Source organism: Crinia signifera, chromosome 2 (genome assembly GCF_055691185.1).
Source record: "Crinia signifera chromosome 2, ASM5569118v1, whole genome shotgun sequence".
NCBI classification, from domain to species: domain Eukaryota; kingdom Metazoa; phylum Chordata; class Amphibia; order Anura; family Myobatrachidae; genus Crinia; species Crinia signifera.
Genome location: NC_139218.1, coordinates 72,763,107 through 72,783,606, shown reverse-complemented (window position 1 = coordinate 72,783,606; position 20,500 = coordinate 72,763,107). Strand labels below are relative to the sequence as shown.

General features: G+C 43.8%; 1 protein-coding gene across 4 annotated transcripts in view; it reads right to left on the bottom strand.

Moving 5' to 3' along the window:
- SPECC1 (sperm antigen with calponin homology and coiled-coil domains 1) overlaps positions 1-20,500 on the bottom strand; it is a 424,705-nt gene that overhangs the window by 107,945 nt on the left and 296,260 nt on the right. For all 4 annotated transcript variants that reach the window (XM_083172375.1, XM_083172376.1, XM_083172377.1 and 1 more), the window contains 2 exons: positions 5,879-6,024; positions 839-939 (listed from right to left, as the gene is read on the bottom strand). In XM_083172375.1, the coding sequence (XP_083028501.1) occupies positions 839-939; positions 5,879-6,024 (247 nt within the window). The remainder of the gene's footprint in view (positions 1-838; positions 940-5,878; positions 6,025-20,500) is intronic.

The window sequence follows — 20,500 nt, the reverse complement described above, 5'->3', positions numbered from 1 at the left end:
ACTGAAATAAATCTGTAATGTGTGGGCAAAGTCAGATAGATTGTAAAATCCATTTATCTGGCCAAAAAATCCCTGTATCTGGAAATCCATAAATTGTGATTGCTGATGTATGGGGCCCATAATGCTACTAATGCATCTGAGTTGTCTTGAATGCTCTGTAGACACCAACGTATGCATTTTATACAAACCACCATCTCACTTGCCCTGTATTCATCTTGCTGGTTCATTAAAAACAGTAGTATAGCTTCTAAGTGAGTGGCAAATTGTATAAATGATGCTAGACTAGATATTTTACTGGAAAAACACATTTATACTACATCATTCCCAAATGTCAGATCATTTATTACTTCTGTGTATTGTTCAATGAAGTAGATTCCACTCTGTAGACATAGCAAAAAGCTAAGCACATGCTATGCAGTGAGGTAGCATTTGGCGGACACTCAATGAGGAGCCAACCATGAAGAACCAATATTTATGGGAGATTACTACTTCCTTCCACGATGGGATCACCTCTAAAATGTGTTCCCAATGGGTAAATTTGAACTGTCTATATAAATATTCTATTGAGATAGAATACCTTGGGTTAAGCATAAAAGACAGCACTTTTCCAGTGTATGTTGTGTGCTATGTAATATCTCATTTATTTTTCCATAAAAAATAAAATGGTGAATGAAAAGTCAACTGTAGATTGTGAAGTACAATAACATTGGCACACTGTGTATACATGATTCTGGTCTGCCCACTAAGCAGGTGGTAAGAGCTATACCAGCATACTTCTGCGGCATAGAATCTCTGGCTGTACAATTGATATTCTGTCAGAAATAAAGGCTATGCGTACCTGCATGGGTGACACAGCAGCTGCTGGAGCAGTTCTCACAGGGATCCCACTGAGCGGACTGCGGGGGGCAGAATGTACTGGAATATTCGATACCCCACCACCTGAAACAGAGATCATTTTTTATTTGTATATAGTCTCATTCAGTGTCTGAGATCCACCTACTGTACATCTCAAGCGGAAACCCTCTTTAAAAAAACTTGAGCATTCCTAGGTTTTGGAAGGTTAGCGGATGCTTTAAAAGCAAACTGGATGACAAACTAAGGAAACTTTATGGCACACCTACTTTTGATCTAGTAATTTGGAAAGTTTCCCATTAAAACTCTACTTAGCCTTAATGGCTTAAACGAATCAGAGAGACATTAGGACAGGTACCATTGCTATAAGAATTTTTTTTAATACATTGGTTAAGGTGTATTTAGAATCACACAGGTACAGTTGGAAAGTACTATACATAAAATGTATCACATGAAAAGTATAGGATGAGGTTGGGTTTCCAGAACCTTGTACTAGCTGAAGATGCTGAAGTTCCACTGTGATAACACAGATACAGTAAAACGCCTTCTCCCTTGCTGCAAACTCATTTAAAGTATTCTGTCCTACAAAATTAAACTAGTCTGACTTGTGTAACATCTCATAACATTTACCATTACATTTTTGAGGCCTATTACCCCAAAAATGCCTGCTTTCAGGGATAGCCACACATTTTTAGAATGTTTTATGAAGAGATCTCAGCAGAGAACTGCTGTGGTCCCTGTATTCTTGTGGTAACCAAATCCTGCAGTGCGATTTTGGATGCGACTATTGCGCCCAAATCATATTGCAAATTATTGATAAACGGGTCCCTTATTGAGAAACAGCCCCAGTGCAAATACACTCTAATTAGACAGTGCAAGTCCAAGGCTTACCTGAGCAAGTACATAATGGAAGAAGTGCTGCATTGTAATTCTGCACATTACAAAATAAAACTACAGTGTCTGATCTATTAGTTTCAAGTGCTGCATTGCCTTATTTTACCATACTGTAGGTAGAACATGTTACACACATCTGTATTAGACACAAATATATTAGCAATATGCCGAAAAATTCTGACCAGGTGGTAAGAAAGAAACTATGTAAGACGTTTTCCTCATGCCCAAATACATGTCCGCAATGTGACAGTCATGTTAGTATGCCTGACCAAAACTAGTATTTTTCTGTATTATGCACACAATAATGGTTATATTACATTTTGTTTGTATTTTATTCTTGAAAACCGCTCTGTTCTGGGGCTAAAGAAGGACCAGAATGGAAATAAATACCAGTGTCACAAACAAAGCACTGTAGCCGTAAGATTAACCTCAGTGAAACAAGTTTTATGGAGACCCGTAACAAAGAGTTCCTTCATTCACTGAGCCTCTCATCTGTATGCCAAAAGTGACTAAGACCAGATTATATATTGGATGCAGCCAGTGTCTGTTATACATCACGTCTGGGGGAAATAAGGTTGACAGAGAAGTCATTCGAACAACATTTTGAAGAATCAGACCAGCTCACCAATGCCAGTTTGCAATATCACCTGTTCCAACCAATAGAATATACCAAACAAGTACTGCACTCTTTTTAGTGCTGGACATGAAATGGTTTTTCTCAAGAATGGTTTCTGCATAAATTAAATTTGTGGGATTGCTATGCTATAGCTAACGTTTATTCATTGTTCAAGTTATCACTTAGGCTAGGGGGCCTATGCAAAATACATTGGCGTCTTCAATGGACAATTTAAGACTAACGTCACTTCTTTAAAATGTAGTGCACATTTAATGTACAGTATTTATAGCTGTTATAATAACATTCGCTGACATGATTTCCCAGCAAAGCCTTGCACTGTACAACTTCAGACAATGCAAAAAAACCTGAAGCCCCAAAAATGTATGGAAAAATAAAAAGAATTCCAGACATCAGCTATAGTACTGCAAGTGTATTATGGAAACAATTTAGCATGCTTTTTTTTTACTTCTCAATGCTTATGCACCTATTCTAAAGTTTTCTGATTAATTTCCTGCATGGCAGGACGGTGCTTACCCTCTTATCTCTCCAGTCTCTACAGCTCTATGTGGGCAGCACCTCAGCATTATGGGTAATCTAGGGCAGTGGTCCTCAAACTATTTTGCTCTGGGACCCCATCAGACAATACAATTAATTACAGGACCCCCAGTAAGTTACTGCAGAAGGTCATCACATCACATGTGTAGTCAGCAGACAGCACATACATGGCAGCATTGTGGAGGCACAACATGATGTGAGGAGTCTAATATAACAGACAATTTACAAGATTTTTCAGATTCCTTGAATCACTCCCTCAGCCTGATGGTCAGCAACATGGAGTCGCGACCCCATGCTGAGAAGGTCGGGACCCACTTTGGGGTCAGGACCCACAGTTTGAGAACCGCTGATCTAGGGTAATCTAGTTTTTAGACTATGGGCTGGAGAGAATAGGCTGCGAGTCCTGCTGAACTGTTTATTGTACTGGGGAAGTCAATTAAAAGGCAAAACCATTCCTTGTTAATTTGTTAATTCAGTAAAATCTCAGAGTTGGGCCACTATGTGCAATGGCCACCAGACTCACAACCAGGGGTTAAAGTAAGGGGGTACGGGGTGGAAGAGGTGGAACCTTTGGCCCTGCACAGTAATTCTCACGGAAAAGCATTCTAGTTTGCAGGTGGATGCCAAAAACCCTACCACTGGCACTGCCTCTGTATAATGGGGGTAGGTGAGGGGGTGTAAATAGGTGGCATAGAGAAATGAGTTCCCCCACCTCTGCATGACCACTTTAAGCTTTGCTCACAACCCATTACATCCAGTCCCATATTCGGTAATGAGTAGTGTTTGATAATCCACAATATACTGCCCAGTATTCCCAACTGTTCACCACACACAGATAAATAGAATGGTTAGAAAAAAACCCTGTGCTTGCCTGATTGAGAAAAACATAAGACATCATAAAATTATTTGGTGTCCCTTAAAGCCGGCATGTCCAAACTGTGGCCCTCCAGCTGTACTGAAACTACACATCCCAGCATGCCTTGCCATAGTTTTAGCATTCCTTGAAGTTTGAAGTTTCGCAACAGCTGGGGGGCCATAGTTTGGACATGCCTGCCTTAAAGTTAGTTGAGTAGCACTGGTTGCGCCCACAATGATATAAAGGGAAGTTTCAGATAATAAGTAACCGGGGAATTCTTGAGTGAGGAAACCTTCATGAAGTCCAGGAGGCTGTAGGTAGTAATTAAAAAAAAAAAAAAAAAAAAAGAGACCCCACAGTATCCCTTAAGTGCTTCTTAGGCTCTGCTCAAAGCTGGGTCAATACAAGGGGTTTTAGTTACCCATGAATCCTTAGAAGAGGGCACACCAGAACTGTTTTGCTTGCAAAGACTGTGGCCTATGATCCCTGGCAATGTGACTATTATATTACAAGCTATTTTGCACCTTGCTTAAAGCTGGTCTGTACCTACAAGGAAATAAATTGTAGGTTCAAGACATATCTTGTAGGTCTTGGACCTACAGGAAAATAAAACGCTTTGCTGGGGGACTCTCTCTGTTTAGTAGTTTTATTAAATAACTAAATTATCAATTATATACATGAAAAATATATCCCAAGTCTTGCTGTTTTTAAAACAGTATAGTTGTTTGAAAGTAATATACCATACATTCCTAATACATGTTATGTGATCATACAATATTAAATTATATTACCTCAAAAATGATAAGTGTACAACATAAAAATACAGTTAGTAATAATCCAACAGGTATAAACTGTGTTATTGTGCAAAACATATATGAGGTGGAATTAATTGTTATTAATAAAGTGTAAATTTTATCAGCCACAATGTTCTGTGATTTCCAATAAAACAAACAAAATAGGAAAATTTAACACAGACAAATAATAAAACATTGGTAAAAGGTTTTATGGGCTATTGGATACAAAATAAATAATAAATTACACTAACATATATTGAATCTATTTATATACAGTATCCAAAATAGCACTGAAATAACAGTAATCCATATCAAGACAGGACCAATAGTTATGTATTAACTATGCCAGGGGTGGTCAATTATTTCAGCTGTGGCAGCCACGTAACTATTTGAGGGTCGCACTCTAGAAAAGGGGGTGTGGCCACACAAAAGGGGGTTTGACCACTCAAAAGAGGGTGTGTACACATTATGCAACACAATAGTAGACCCCCTTACACTTGTCCCTTACACATTATGCCACAAAGATTGAGCCAAAATTCACATTATGCCACATGGAATAAGCCAAAATTCATACAAAATAAGTCAAAATTCACATTTTGCCACACAATATATTCCCAAATGCACTTTGCCACCTAGACTGAACCAAAATTCACATTATGCCACCCAAATGAGCCAAAATTCACATTGTGCCACACAGTATGAGCCAAAATTCACATTATGTAATCCAGTAATAATAATAAAAACAGTGCTGAAAACAAACAGCATCCAGTATCATGCGGTTATCAATCATAATTGCGCACCTGTCTCCTAGGGCACAGATTCCTGTTCCCCTCACTCCTCTTTGCACTGGCACATAGTGATCACAACATGGATACATAGGAGGGGCATATAGGAGCGGCGAAGGGAGGCTTGTGCTGAGTATAATGCCACTTACACGATAAGACACACACCGTAATGCCAGTTACACTATACGCTACACACCTTAATGCCACTGCCACTGATCCACTCTTGCCAGCCACCCCCCTGACTCTAACAAGCTTTCCTCCATGGCGCCGCATGATGTAGCACAATGAAAAGCAGCTCAGCTAGTTGGGCCGCTTGACATTGTGCACTGGTGGGGGGCAGGGGGCCAGGCAAGATTGGTTCGCGGGCCGCATCCGGCTTGCAGGCTGTATGTTGCCCACCGCTACTCTATGCAATATGAGATTAATTTACATTTTGGGCACATCTCCCAAATGCAAGAAATACTATAGTTGTCCAGGGGGCTGTAGATCTATTTAATCAATTCCTAAATGTAATGTATAGTCTTACCTGGGGGGCCCACATCAAATGATTTGATTAAGGACTTGACAGTAGCTGGAGGTTCATTAGAAGTGCTTGACGCTTGGCTTAGTGCCACTCCCTGCCATCTGATCGCATCCTCTGTCTCTACAACATCAGCTTCCCGCAATAACTTTCTGTGAAAACATAATTGCAAAAGTAAACATATACCCCATACAGATAATACCGTCACCAATACAAAGTGGAAACTGTTCTATTGTGTCCTGAGACAATAATCAAATGTCTGGCTAAAGTGGCGGTGCACAATAGATGTGAGGAGAAGCATTAGGCTTTTACTACATAGGATACCATATCACAGAACCCAAAAAGCCATGTGTGTGGGATGGTCTGTTCCAAAAGACAGCCAAGCTCCTAATAGGACTACTGCATGACATTTAATTACTTAATTTAATGACATTTAATGATAGGAATGTACAAGACAAAATAGTTTCTTGTACTATACAAGGTGGTATTTAGGGGACAATGATAAAAGTAAACAATAGCAAATTAATATGCTGTGCAAATGTTTCAGCAAATATCTCCAACTACAGTAAGTTAACATGACACCTTGATAAAGCTGGCGCTGAGTCAAGTGAAACGCGTTGGTGCTTCTAGACCCAGTATTGTTGGACCCTCCAGTAACGTTGGACCCACCTGCTGATTTCTCTGACCACCCGGTCCCCCCAAGTTTGGATGTCTTTGGCTAAATCACACCTGGCTTAATTGGATACAAATTGCTGAGAGGTTGTAGACCCATCAAAACCATCTTAAAGGGATTCCCTCATACAGTACTCCAGGAAAATACGCTGTGTGGACTCCATCACCAATCGGGACTGCTGCTATTGTGGACAGTGCAGGTTATATTCCAACCCCACTGTGGGTCATTCATAATTCCTTACAATCTGGAATATTCTGATGCTGTTTTTAACCATTTAATTTTATTTCTGTATTTCATTGGGCCTATTAATTGTCTATTAATTGTCATATTAAAATTCTATTCACCTATTTATATCATTTAAGCGCTGCTATTCATTTTTGTCTTGTCTGATGTCTATATAATGACTGTCCCGACCGTCGGTCATACCACACCCAAAAGGGGCTGGCATTTAGTTGGGCATAAGGAAATAAAAAATAGAGCAAGTAAACTTTGCACCTTGGAAAAATCATGTTGTGCGGCACAAGTAAATGGCACAGAGAGAGAGTATCAGATGTGAAATGATAAACACTGCCCAGCATTTGTGGGTAAGCTGCAAAGGAAGCCAGAAATTACACTGCATGCATGCGTAATAAAGGTATTTGGCAAACAATGTTGCAATGCAATGGGAGCAAAGTGCTAAGTTCCTCCATGAGGGGAGCATCATTACAGTATGTGAGTGGGCATAATGATGCGACTGAGTCATCATGGCCCTGCCTTGTTACAGAATGCCACGATTACCACCATTGTGAAGCAGGTGTGGAGTGAATTGTGTCATCAGCTGCCCAATATGTCCCCCTTCTAGGAGCGCCACCCAATTCTTGGCCATTCAAGGAGTGTAGGCAAGTATGAGTTACTTGCTTTTATTGCTTTGCACCACACTCAGTATCAGTCCCTATGGATAGATGAATCCTTCTAAATCACTTCCTTTAGTCTGACAGTCTGTTAATTGCATGGCATATGTACAGTACTCAATTACTTTGTACAGAGCATAAGCAGTTTTCATCCAAATCAGAATCAAAACCATGATCTAAAATAAAAGAACCATTACCAGAACCATTACCACTCCTAGACATCCACTGCCCGTGACCCAGACCCCTGCCATCTTTCCTCAACCCAAATATATTACTGTATATTAGTGCCCAAAAGTAGCTTTACTATCTCTTCAAGCGAAGCGGAACTTCGAAGGCAGGGTGCAGTCATTGCTTGAGAGCTGACGTATTGGGAAATATATACGACTATTTCATAACTTTTATATTTAATTTAAACATCATAAAGAGAGTAAGTTAATCAACCATATTGCACCCCATAAAAATGGAGATAAATGCATGGAGATATCAAACTTCCAAAGGAAATGGTTTTGTTTTCTGAAAGCAAGTCTCATGCGAAAGAAGTGTAGCAGAGTAGAATGTGAGGAGAGAGCACAGGCAATTTGAGGCCATTTCCTGGCAGGAAAATGATGAGGCAAAGTGTATGAAGCTCTTAAATATCTGAAGCAATATTGATATACATGGGTAATAACTAAGAAGCACTGTAAAGAACCTAATTAATAAAAAAAAAAAAATTCATGCAAGCGTATTGCAACATGTATAGTCAACTCACAGAGAATATTATCAAAATATTAGCATTTCTAAATGTGTTGGTCCCATACATATAACGTGCTATTTTGGTTGCTTGCAAAGTCATGACTTTCGGACATACGTACTCACAAACATTTAGGCACCCACATAAAGACAAAGGGGGATATTCAATCTCCTGCCGCTATTCCTGACAGGGGAAATGGTGGCAGGGCCCTATTCAATGCTGTGTTCCTCGACTGCATTGAACAGGGCTCTCACCAGAATGAGCACGACTTCACAAGCAGCTGGGCCCTTTCTGCTGAGAACGTTCCGGGAATTGACAAGCTCCTGGCCGCAGCTCGACGATTTTCATCCGTTTCTCTCAGCCACACCCCTTTCTCAGTGCAAGGCAGGCAATGCATTGAATCCGGCCTACGAAATGAGCGTCGAGCAGGCCAAAAACGCGACAGGGTCACGGCTGTAGGCCAGCCCGACAGTCGTGACCCAACATTGAATACCCCCAAAAAAACTTTATAAAATGTATTTATTTATTTCTCGGTAAATAACAATGTGCATCATATGTTACTTCTCTGATATACAGTAGCTATCCACTTTTCTTATTTACAAATAAGTCTGTAAAAAAAAAAAAAATTAGGTACTTGTTTCCTAGCACGGCCACAATCTTATGGATCGTGTACCTTTAAGTTAAGGTACACGATCCACACGATGGACCCGATTTCCTTTGAAATCAGGTCCATTTTGCCGGCATAGGTACAAAATCGGGGGCATCGCGTCGGTCGGGACCATTAACATTGGTCCCGACGCGACCGGCGCGATGCCCCCGATTTCCCCATAGGCTTCAATGTTAAAATATTTTTTAACATTGAAATCGTGAGGATCGCGTCGGTCTTGTGCCATTATAATGGCACAAGATGAGATGGACTTGATTAAGTCCATCTCACCTTTAAAAAAATGTGAAAAATGTGAAATGGGCCAATATGACCCATTTCACATTATAGATGTCCCCGTCGTCACCCCACGATAGACGCCAACCCGAAGCGTGGCGAGCGCAGCGAGTCCGCGAGGGGCGGCGGTGCGCGTCCTCCGACCTTTTCATTCCCCTACTATCCACTAGGGTGTGGAGTGAGAATAGAATAGTGTGGCGAGCGCAGCGAGCCACCGAGCCCGAAGCGTGGCGAGCGCAGCGAGCCCCGCGAGGGGACGCGGATACCTGTGAAGCCCGCGAAGGGACGCGTTTACCTGTGAAGGTATCCGTGTCCGCTCGCCACGCTTCGGGCTCGGTGGCTCGCTGCGCTCACCACACTATTCTATTCTCACTCCACGCCCTAGTGGATAGTAGGGGAATGAAAAGGTCGGAGGACGCGCACCGCCGCCCCTCGCGGGCTCGCCACGCTTGGGGTTGGCGTCTATCGTGGGGTGGGGTTTACGTCGTTAAATTTTGGGGTCTAGGGAATATTTTACATTGAATCCAAAGTAAAATCGGGTCCCAGGGACCCGATTTACATTTCATTCAATCAAAAAATCGGGTCGAAAATCGGGTCGGTCGCGTCGATCGCATCGCATGCGACCAAATCGCATGCGATGCGATCGACCCGATTTTTCTGACACGACCACCCCGATGTAAATCGGTGTGGCCGTGCTAGGAAACAAGTACCAAAAATTATGATAAAAAACTGCCCAGACGGCAGAGTAAGCACAAGCGGTATGTTATATAGATACCAAGTAATGTTTTGTATGTTCAACATAAGCCTGCCTCCCATAAGAGCCCCTGTCACGGAATGTAGACTGGCAGAAGGGCCATAGTGGGCACAATCATGCTAATAGACTGTTCAGCACACTAATAAGGTCACCCACCACACAGACTCTTCCAGATGAAGCTAGGAATGATTTCCATAGCTTTAAAATGGTTAACAAAAGAGGACTCCATCTCCATATCCTTATCCATGTCCTGCAGTATCATAGCATGAGAATAAAATACAGTAGGCACCACTTAATAAGTGTAGCTGTCAATATGTACAGGAAGTATAGTGTGTAGGTCACATTCTATTCCTTATTTTAAGGTTTTATTTCCTTTACTAACATCATACTGTAGATACAAAGAGCCAAGTCGCTTCCCTACACTTCAAATAGTAAAAGTTGGACACAAACACAGACTTGTGGCTGTCCTCCTATTATCCCCAGCAGTAGACAGGAGAGGAACTGTTTGCATATCTTGAGGCAGGGAATCCCAGACAAGGGGCCTGCCATTAATAGACCCTCTATGTGCTAAAATGACAGACGCCTGCTCCTTATATCCAGAAGGATATAAATACATTAGAGACTGTACAAAGAAGGGCAACTAAAATAATGACTAGTCTACAGTACATTACAAAACTTAGCAGGAAAGAATAACATATTTATATGTATAATTTGGAGCAGAGAAGAGAAGGGGGGGGGGGGGACATGATGGAAACTTTCAAATATATCAATGGTGTTAACAAGGTCCAGGAAGGAAACATTCTTCAAAAGAAGATTAGTATAAGAAAAGGAGGACATGCACTGACACTGGAGGGAGGAAGGGAGGGAGGTTTAGAGGAAATCTGAGGAAATAAAATACAAAATACGGTACTTGTTTCCTAGCACGGCGCCCATCGTGGGTCATCGCATTTTGGGCTATTTTTAGCCTTTTTCCGACAACTAGAAAATCGGGTCCATCGCATGCCATTATAATGGCATGCGATGCGACCGATGCAATTTAACATTGAATGCATTGTACTCAATATTAAATTCCTATGTAAAATCGGGTCCATTGTATGCCATTATAATGGCATACAATGCGATGGACCCGATTTTACATAGGGAACAATGTTAAATGGGCCAATGTACCCAATTGTTTTTATTGTATACCCACCCTGATTGGTAATTTGTATGTCAAATGCCCCCCCATTTTTAATGCCACCCCACAATGAACGTCAACCCGAAGCGTGGCGAGCACAGCGAGCCCGCGAGGGGCGGCGGTACGCGTCCTCTGACCTTTTCATACCCCCACTATCGGCGTGGAGTTGACTTTATAAAGTGTGGCGAGCGCCGCGAACCACTGAGCCCGAAGCGTGGCGAGCACAGCGAGCCCGCGAGGGGCGGCGGTACGCGTCCTCCGACCTTTTCATACCCCCACTATAGGCGTGGAGCTGACTTTATAAAGTGTAGCGAGCACAGCGAGCCACCGAGCCCGAAGCGTGGTGAGCACAGCGAGCCTCGCGGAGGGCGCGTAATACCTGTGAAGTAATGCGCATTTTCTGTGCCATAGATCTACCTTTGGAGCTTTTTATAGTTTAAGGATATGGCCACAAATTACCTCAGGTGTTTTGTACAGGTATCAGGCCCACTAATATAACTTTTGCCTCAGGCTCATCCATGAATTGTGCTACATAAAAATGTACTCCTTGACAGAAAACTCTTAGGCTGTGGGAGGGCTCAGTTAGGCTGTGGGGTACAGTTAGGCTGTGAGGGGGGGGGGGGGGGGGTAGAGTCAGGCTCTGGGACAGATTTACTAAGCTTGAAAAGAGATAAAAAGAAGGGCAGGGCCGGCTCCACCATTAGGCAGCTGCCTAGGGCGATGGGATCTGGGGGGGGGGGGGGGGGGCACCAAGTCTGCCTACAAAATATCAAGGATGTAAATTAAGAATTTTGTAGTTGATCTCATACATTCAGCTACCATTGGTATCTTGGGTGCTGCATGACTGGGGATTCAGTCAATCACCACACCGACGTTGGAATCCCGACTGTTAAAACCCCACCTAGAAGAAGAATAGAATAGGTGGCGAGGATAGCGAGTCACTCTGCCTGCAGCGTGGTGAGCATAGCGAGCCCACAAGGGGCTTCGTTGTGCTCACCCCAGTCCCCGCAGTTGGGGTTCTGACGTTGGGCTAATGACTGGCAGAATCCCGACTGTTAGTGTGCTAGACCACACCCGGTATCTTTCAGTAAAAAATAATAAAATAAAAAAATCAGAAAAGTGTATTACAGATGTGTTCTCATATACTTAAATCACGTCAAACAGCCACTCTCAGCATAACAGGTCTTGTGTGATTGAACAATGAAAGCGCCTATTTTGCTCAAAATGTGCGTCTTAAAGTAAAATATCTTAAAGAAACAAAAACCACTTTGCTAGATGGCACTAATCAATTTCAACTGCGGCTTTGACAAAAAGGTGTGAAACTAGTCTGAATCTGTGTTAAACTGCCCATACACGCGTGCGTTCCGGGCTTAAATAGCATCCATCACATCGCATGCCTTGTGCATGCAATGCGATGCGATGCGATGAAAAAAGGGATTTTTGTAAGAACTTACCGTTCGAATCCCTTTCTCTGATATGGTCCTGGTGACACAGCTCAACACTGGGATGTAGGAGGGTCCGAAGGAGCCAGGCACCTATCCTAAAGCTTTAGAGGGTAGGCTCCTCCCCTACTGCATCCCTGGACTCTTCAGTTCAATCTTTCAAAGCCACTGGAATACATTAACTCAGTACAAACGCCTGCACATATTATATGCACATTTTATAACAGAAACTGTTAACTTTTAACCATTTTAACATGAACATCATGAAATTCTGGCATACTTACTGAGCGTAAGGGAGGGATCGCTGTGTCACCAGGACCATATCAGAGAAAGGGATTCGAACGGTAAGTTCTTACAAAAATCCCTTTTTCTCTTTCAATGGTCCTGGTGACACAGCTCAACACTGGGACGTTCCAGAGCCGGTCCTTTGGGAGGGTACGCTCAGGTCTGCAGCTCTCAGCACTGCTCGCCCGAATGATGCGTCCTCCGACGCGAACTCATGGAATCTATAGAATTTGGCAAATGTGTGAACAGATGACCAAGTGGCAGCTCTGCAAACCTGCTCAGCTGTGGCCCCATGTCGGACCGCCCAAGAGGTGGCAACTGACCTGGTGGTATGCGCATTTATTCTGGCCGGTACAGGCCTACCCACTTTGGTGTATGCAAAGGCTATCACAGAACGCAACCACCTAGCAATGGTCTGCTTAGATGCAGGCCAACCAATTTTATGTACGTCATACAGTACCAATAAAGTGTCAGTTTTCCTAACACTCTTCACTCTGTCCACATATATGCGTAAGGCACGCACAACATCCAAAGTCTTCAACTTGTCCCTTTTCTTGGAACCCTCTGGGGGTTGAAACACAGGTAGAACTATCTCCTGATTTAAATGGAAGGCAGAGACTACCTTCGGTAAAAATTGCGGCACTGTTCTCAGAACAGCCCTGTCATCGTGAAAAATTAAGAAGGGAGATTTGCATGACAAGGCTCCCAGCTCTGACACCCTTTTAGCAGATGCTACTGCTAACAAAAACACTAGCTTCCACGTGAGAAACTTAAAGTCAGCCGACCTTAACGGCTCAAAAGGTGCCTTCTGAAGGCAATCCAAAACCAGTGACAGATCCCAAGGTGCTACTGGTTGCTTGTAAGGGGGTTTCAGTCTGGATACCCCTTGTAAAAAGGTTTGAATCTCCGGTAAAATGGCAATTCTTTTTTGAAAATAGATGGACAAGGCCGAAATCTGCACCTTCAACGACTGAAGGCTTAGGCCCGAAGAAAATCCATCTTGTAGAAAATCCAACATTTTTGATAATTTGAAGTGAGATGTGTGAGCTTTTTGCCTCTCACACCATCTAATATAAGTCTTCCAGACTCTATAATAATTTGCCGAAGAAACAGCTTTTCTGGCTTTTATCATAGTCTGCACTACTGCGTCAGAAAATCCTTTCTTTTTTAAAATGGCGGTTTCAATAACCAAGCCGTCAAAATCAATCGATCGGAATCCAGGTGACTGAATGGGCCTTGTCTTAACAGGTCTGGTCTCAGAGGTAGACGCCATGAATCCACTGATAACCTCTGAAGCCTCGAGTACCCAGACCTCCTTGGCCAATCTGGGGCCACAAGGATTACCGGAACCTTCTGGTCCTGTACCCTCTTCAACAGTCTCGCTAACATTGGAATTGGAGGGAATGCATAAAGAAGGTCTCCCTGCCAATGAGTAGTCATGGCATCCACTGCCTCTGCTAGCGGATCTCTCGTTCTGGCATAGAACCTGGGCACCTGATGGTTGAACCTGGATGCCATTAGGTCCAAATCCGGAGTTCCCCACATTGCCGTGATCTGGTGAAACACCTGAGGATGTAGGCTCCATTCTCCTTCCTTGAGCTCCTCCCTGCTCAGGAAGTCTGCTTCTATATTCTCCACTCCTGGAATGAATATAGCCGATATGGCAGGAACATTCTGTTCCGCCCATAGGAAGATTCTGGACACCTCCCACATGGCCAATCTGCTGCGTGTACCTCCCTGGTGATTCAGATACGCCACAGCTGTGGCATTGTCGGTCTGAATCCTCAAGGGGAGGTTCCTTAACCTGTCTTCCGCCAAGGAAATCACTTTCCAGACAGCTCTCAGCTCCAAGATGTTGATTGGTAACACTGATTCGTCTGCCGTCCACAGGCCCTGCAGCCTGAGATCCAGGGCTACTGCCCCCCAGCCCCTGAGACTGGCATCGGTAGTTACTACCAACCAGTCCCAGGTCTGTAATGACCGACCCCACTGAAGGGAATCTACCTCTGTCCACCATTTCAAGGAGTCCCGAGTGTCCGCGGACAGCACTATCAACTCCGTCTTCATGGACAAAGTGTTTCCTGACCAGGCTGACAAAATGTTCCATTGGAATACTCGTGAGTGGAACCTGGCAAATTGAAGCGTTTCGAATGACGCCACCATTTTCCCCAGGAGTTTGAGGCACCTCCATACTGACAAGCTCGGAGCTCTGAGAATCTCCTGAACTAGGGTGACCAGGTCCCTGGCCTTTATCTCCGGGAGAAATACCCGATGGAGATGGGTATCCAGTATGACTCCCAAGAACTGGATCCTCTGTGATGGTACCAACTGAGATTTTTGTAAGTTTAAAATCCAGCCGTGAGCCTGCAAAAAACTGATGGCCTCTTTCAAGTGACTTTGCAGCAGGGTTGCTGACTCTGCCTTGAACAGGAGATCGTCCAAATAGGGTATTACTGTGATTCCCCTGAGCCTCATCACAGACATTATCTTTGTAAATACCCTTGGCGCGGTTGCTAGCCCAAAGGGTAACGCCCGGAACTGTAAATGCAGGTCTCCTATGGCAAATCTCAACAGCGTCTGATGTTCCGGGTGAATGGGAACGTGCAGATATGCGTCTTGGACATCCATGGACGCCAGAAATTCTCCCTGGTCCAGACTCAGGAGAACAGACCTCAAAGACTCCATTTTGAAATGGTCTACCCATAGGTGAACATTTAAGGACTTCAAATTTAGTATTGGTCTGAAAGACTCGTCTGGTTTGGGCACCAGGAACAGCGTGGAGTAAAATCCTTTCTTCCACTCTGCCCTGGGAACCGGAATTACCACCCCTTTTTCCAAAAGGGAATGAGCCGCTCTCATCAGAGCTGTGCGCAGGAGCGCCTGCTTTGGTATGGGTGTGGGGATGAACCTCTTCGGAGGGCGCCCTCTGAAAGGGATTTTGTAACCCTGGGTAATAATCTCTAAGACCCAGGTATCCTGGTCTAGAGAAGCCCAAGCGTCCCTGAAGTGTGTGAGACGCCCCCCCACCTTTATCCCTGCCGGGCTTATCCCCAGGCAGTCATGCGGAGGGTTTATCCTCTCCTTTAGAGGCAGGCTTCTTATGGAAAGAGCCAAACTTGGACCTTTGAGATTTGCCCCTGGAGGTCTGAAACCTTCCCCTGAACGACTGTCCCCGAAAGGACGCACCACCTCTAGGGGAGGGCCGAAAGGACGGCCTAAAAGCAGCGAATCTGGATGACTGCTTTGTTGAGGAGGCCGGCAGAAACGTACTCTTGCCGCCTGTGGCTTGTTTTATAATCTCCTCAAGCTCAGAACCAAAAAGTAACTTTCCCTTGAAAGCTAACAATTCTAGGGCCTTTTTGGACTCATTGTCCGCTTCCCAGGCCTTAAGCCAGAGCACTCTCCTGGCATTAATAGAGACTGTGGACACTCTGGTAGCCATTTTAAGAGCTTCCTCCTCTGCTTCCACCGCATATTCTGCCGCGGCCTTAATCTTTTCTGCTACCAGCAAAGCACCAGGGTCAGCCTGCAGCATGGTGCATAACTCACCAGCCCACTCTATAATGGCCTTAGAGACCCAGGCTGAAGCAATAAGGGGACGCAGGGTAAACCCCACCCCTTCAAAAATAGCTTTGAGGTTTCCCTCGAGCTTTTTATCCACAGAATCTTTAAAAGCTGCACCACCCTGTACAGGCAATACCGTAGCTTTTGATAAACGTGCCACAGAAGCATCCACAACAGGCACTTTTTCCCAGAGTTCAGAATGAGACTCCGGCATGGGGTACAGACTAAGGAATCTTTTAGGCATCTGTAGCCTCTTATCTGGGGTTTTCCAAGCCCCTTCCAATAGTTCCTGTAACCCCTCATCTGAGGGAAAAGTAACAGCCTCCTTCCGCTGTCGCTTAAAAACACCCTTAACAGGGGTCTTATCCTCAACAGACAGTTTTAACGCCTGTTTAACAGCTACAATGAGATCCTCTATACCAGCAGCAGAGGTCTCTTCAAAATCATCACCCTGGTCCCAGGGTGTGTCAGTATACTCTCCTTCCTCCTCCTCTAACACATTAGGCATAGCATAAGACCTTTTAGGGGTCCCTGCAACATCATCCATTTTGTCCAGTATTTCACTGAATCTGTTGATCCCTTTAGCAGTATCCTGCATCACTTGAATAAGCGCAGGATCTGCCTGGGTAAGAGGCAAGGAGCCAGACGACTGCTGAGATGATGGCATAGGTCTCTGTGATTCTACCAGCACATCACTCTGCCTGTCCAGAAGCTGCACCAAAGCGTTTACAGACCTGCCTAGGGCACTGGCCCACGCAGGTTCACTCTGCTCTGCCCTATGGTGTTCACTGCCCATGGGTCTCACATCAGCGCAAGTAATGCATAAGCCCCCCTTGGCCATCTGCTCAGGGACAAACTTTTGTGTGCAAACATTGCACGCGCTCAGTGCACTAAGGGCTCCCTCCCCCAAAACCACAGCCTGATGCTCAGACATGATGCAAGTGAAAAATATATATATCTCAATATACACAGTGCAAACAATTGTACAAGCGCTTATACAAAGTCAATGCACCCAGTCACTTAGCTGTCTGTAGGTTTCAACTGCGGGGAAGCGATGCCCAGGAAATCCAAGTCACTCTGCCAGGATCAAGTAGCCAGCTCAGCTCCGCTGCAAGCGTTCTGAAAGGCGCCAAAGTCAGAGTGAAGGAAGAGACCAAAAGTCCCTGCTGCTGCGGGGTCCGTGACCTTTTGGCGCCAACCACCCCCAGCTAGCCGCTCCTTAGGTAGGATTTCCTTGTTCCAGTGTCTCCCCCTCAAATGGGGACCACTTGGAACATGCCTGTCACAGCGCTGCTGTCCTCTCAGTCAGGAGCTCAGCGTGTAAGCTCCGCATAAAATGGCCGCCGCCATCACGGAGCGCCTGTCCCCCATGATCCCCACCTAACTGTGGAGCCGGTTTCAGGCTACTCCGGAGCCCAGGCAGCCTCTTAATAGAGGCTATGAGCGCAGCACAGGGAGACCAGACAGCGTCTACCCTGTGCACAGATAGCTGACAGGACGCGCTTCTGTCAGCTCCTGCTGCGCTAGCAGTGTGAGGATTCACTATGAAAATCCTCACACTGTGCCTACCTAGCTAGGGTAATAGTTAATAAAATAATAAAAATCCCCTAACTACTCTATTTCTTCGGCTGCTCCGCAGCCCTTTAGAATAGCACCCACTCCAGTGGGCACCTAACACGAACTGAAGAGTCCAGGGATGCAGTAGGGGAGGAGCCTACCCTCTAAAGCTTTAGGATAGGTGCCTGGCTCCTTCGGACCCTCCTACATCCCAGTGTTGAGCTGTGTCACCAGGACCATTGAAAGAGAAAGCAAGTACAAAAAGGATGTGCAGCACATACTTTTTGTACTGTGCGATGAGGTGCCGCGGGAGTGCGCACCTCAAAGCACACATCGCACCGCCGGGAATCATAGCGTGTATGGGCGGCATTAGTGCTAGAATGCAGAGGCCGCGTTTCTGTCTCACTCCAAGTTCTGTTCGGTTTCATCTGCAGCATTCTCTGTTTTTATAATTATGATTGCATTTAATACACCTGTGATGTGAATAGGACATGATCGATAAAGGAAATTGTGCGCTTCTTCCCTTGGAGCAGCTAGTAATAACCCGCTCTCAGATTTCTTTTGGAAAAGAACCAGGGTGATTGAGATCCATCTCACTTGATCCAAGGCCAAATTTCTAAGAAACACATCAACATTTTAAAAATATACACAGACCAGAAACACAATAGATGGTGATGCCAATAGAAGCAAACATTAAAACTCCTTAATGTGAAATTGATTTACCATGATAACATATGTGAATGGACCAGCCTGGAGGATGCCAAGACTTTCATTAGGAGTAAACCTCCTGGCAGACAGATAGTTGTTCATAATGAAAGCTATTAAAATGCCACTGTTATAAATAGGGCGCCTACTTCCTTAGGAGACCTTATCCTTGAATGAGTTCACTATGGTGTCATTTACTCTGAAAGCTGGTCGTGACAGAACAAGAAAGGAAAAAAAAAAGAGGCATTGGCAATTTCAACACTCTGTACACAGACCATCAGAGCCGGTTCTATGTCCCCAACTCCTCATACTATGTACTAGCCCCAGACTACAGCAGCCAAGATACAGAATATTAAACAGTAGGATGTCAATTATAGCTGTAGCAGAGTCCCTGTCATATTAGGAAGTGCAAAATAAAATATATACAGATGTGTTCTTATGATAAAGGCATGTTAAAAGGTCCCTTTTAGACCTAAATGCATTGACAAAACAAGGAGTGTTAACAGCCAAAAATGACTTTTTACATCTTGTACAGTATGTATATCCTGTAAAACAAATAGTTTTCATGTACTTTTATCTTGTGAATTTCATCAGATTTGTGATGTTTTGTTGTGTTGTTTTATTGCACATTGGGACACCACTGTTGGTATGGTGTACCTTTATGCTGTTTTAAAATTAAAGAACCCTTTTTTATTCTACATTGGAAAAGAAGAAGCCTTTTTTGGGGGATACTACACATGTGTTTTGAAAAAGGAACCTTTATATGACTCAGAAACACCCAAATTGCTGAGTGTTTTGGGTATGCTTCCTTTGAGCTCTACTTCTGCATTTGAAAGAAACATTTATGTGAGGTATGCTCAGTACATATATGGTCCTTTAATTCACTAAGGTGGTGATGGTAAATTAGAAAGACACTACACTTACTCACTGAAAAGAAACCTTGATGAGATTATTTGTGCCCTTTTATGTGTGAGTCAAGATACAACCTATTCATGGTCTATATCGTCTTATCCATTTTTTGAGTGAATTATTCACTTTACTTCAACATTACTACACTTTATCATTTTGGTTTGTATTTTGTTCTTTTCACAATGTTTGAGAGTTAGAAGACTACTCCAGGATCCAAAATACAGGCAGAAATTAGTTTAATTTCAAAACCAAAAGAGGTAGAGTATGTATTGCACCTGAGATTGGTTTTGTTTTGTTATATATAGCTGTTTTCATACTCCTGGCGATTGTGTTCGAACCCATCTTGGTAATAAATGTGACCTGGTACATATCATTGCAGCTTTAAGGAGAATAAAAATAAATTACTTTCTATTTACCCTTATGATGAATGCCAAATTCTTTCCATGATTAGATATGAGTCACTAATGGAAGCATAATAGATGAATAGTACAATTCGTAATGTTTGGTATTATTTTATGTGCGTTGGAATAACACCAGAACTCTTATAATAATAAGAATGCGCATTACAGGAACAAGCAAGACATGTTGACTGTAAGTACAGAATGATGGAGATGTAGCGAGATAACAATGGTCCCTTGAGGATGTGTGTTAAATACCACAGTGTGCGTAGATAATAATCTTACAACACACCACTGAATGCCATCCAGTAAAGCATTGTACTGGAGTGCGATACCCTAATACAGAGACGTCCAATTAGCAGCACATGGGCTGAAGAAATGGAGCCCCTGAACTTTTTTTTGACGTACCATCAGCTCCCCTAAAATTCAGACTATGTGGAATGATGTATTATGTGGCTCAAGAACCTACAATATGCTGCTTTATTCATGAAAATACAGCACTGTACAACAATGCCCTACAACTAGGGATTTCCCGGATTTCCGTGATTGTTTTTCCGAAATCGGTGGCAACCCTCAAGGAGGATTTTCCGGTCTCCCGGATCCC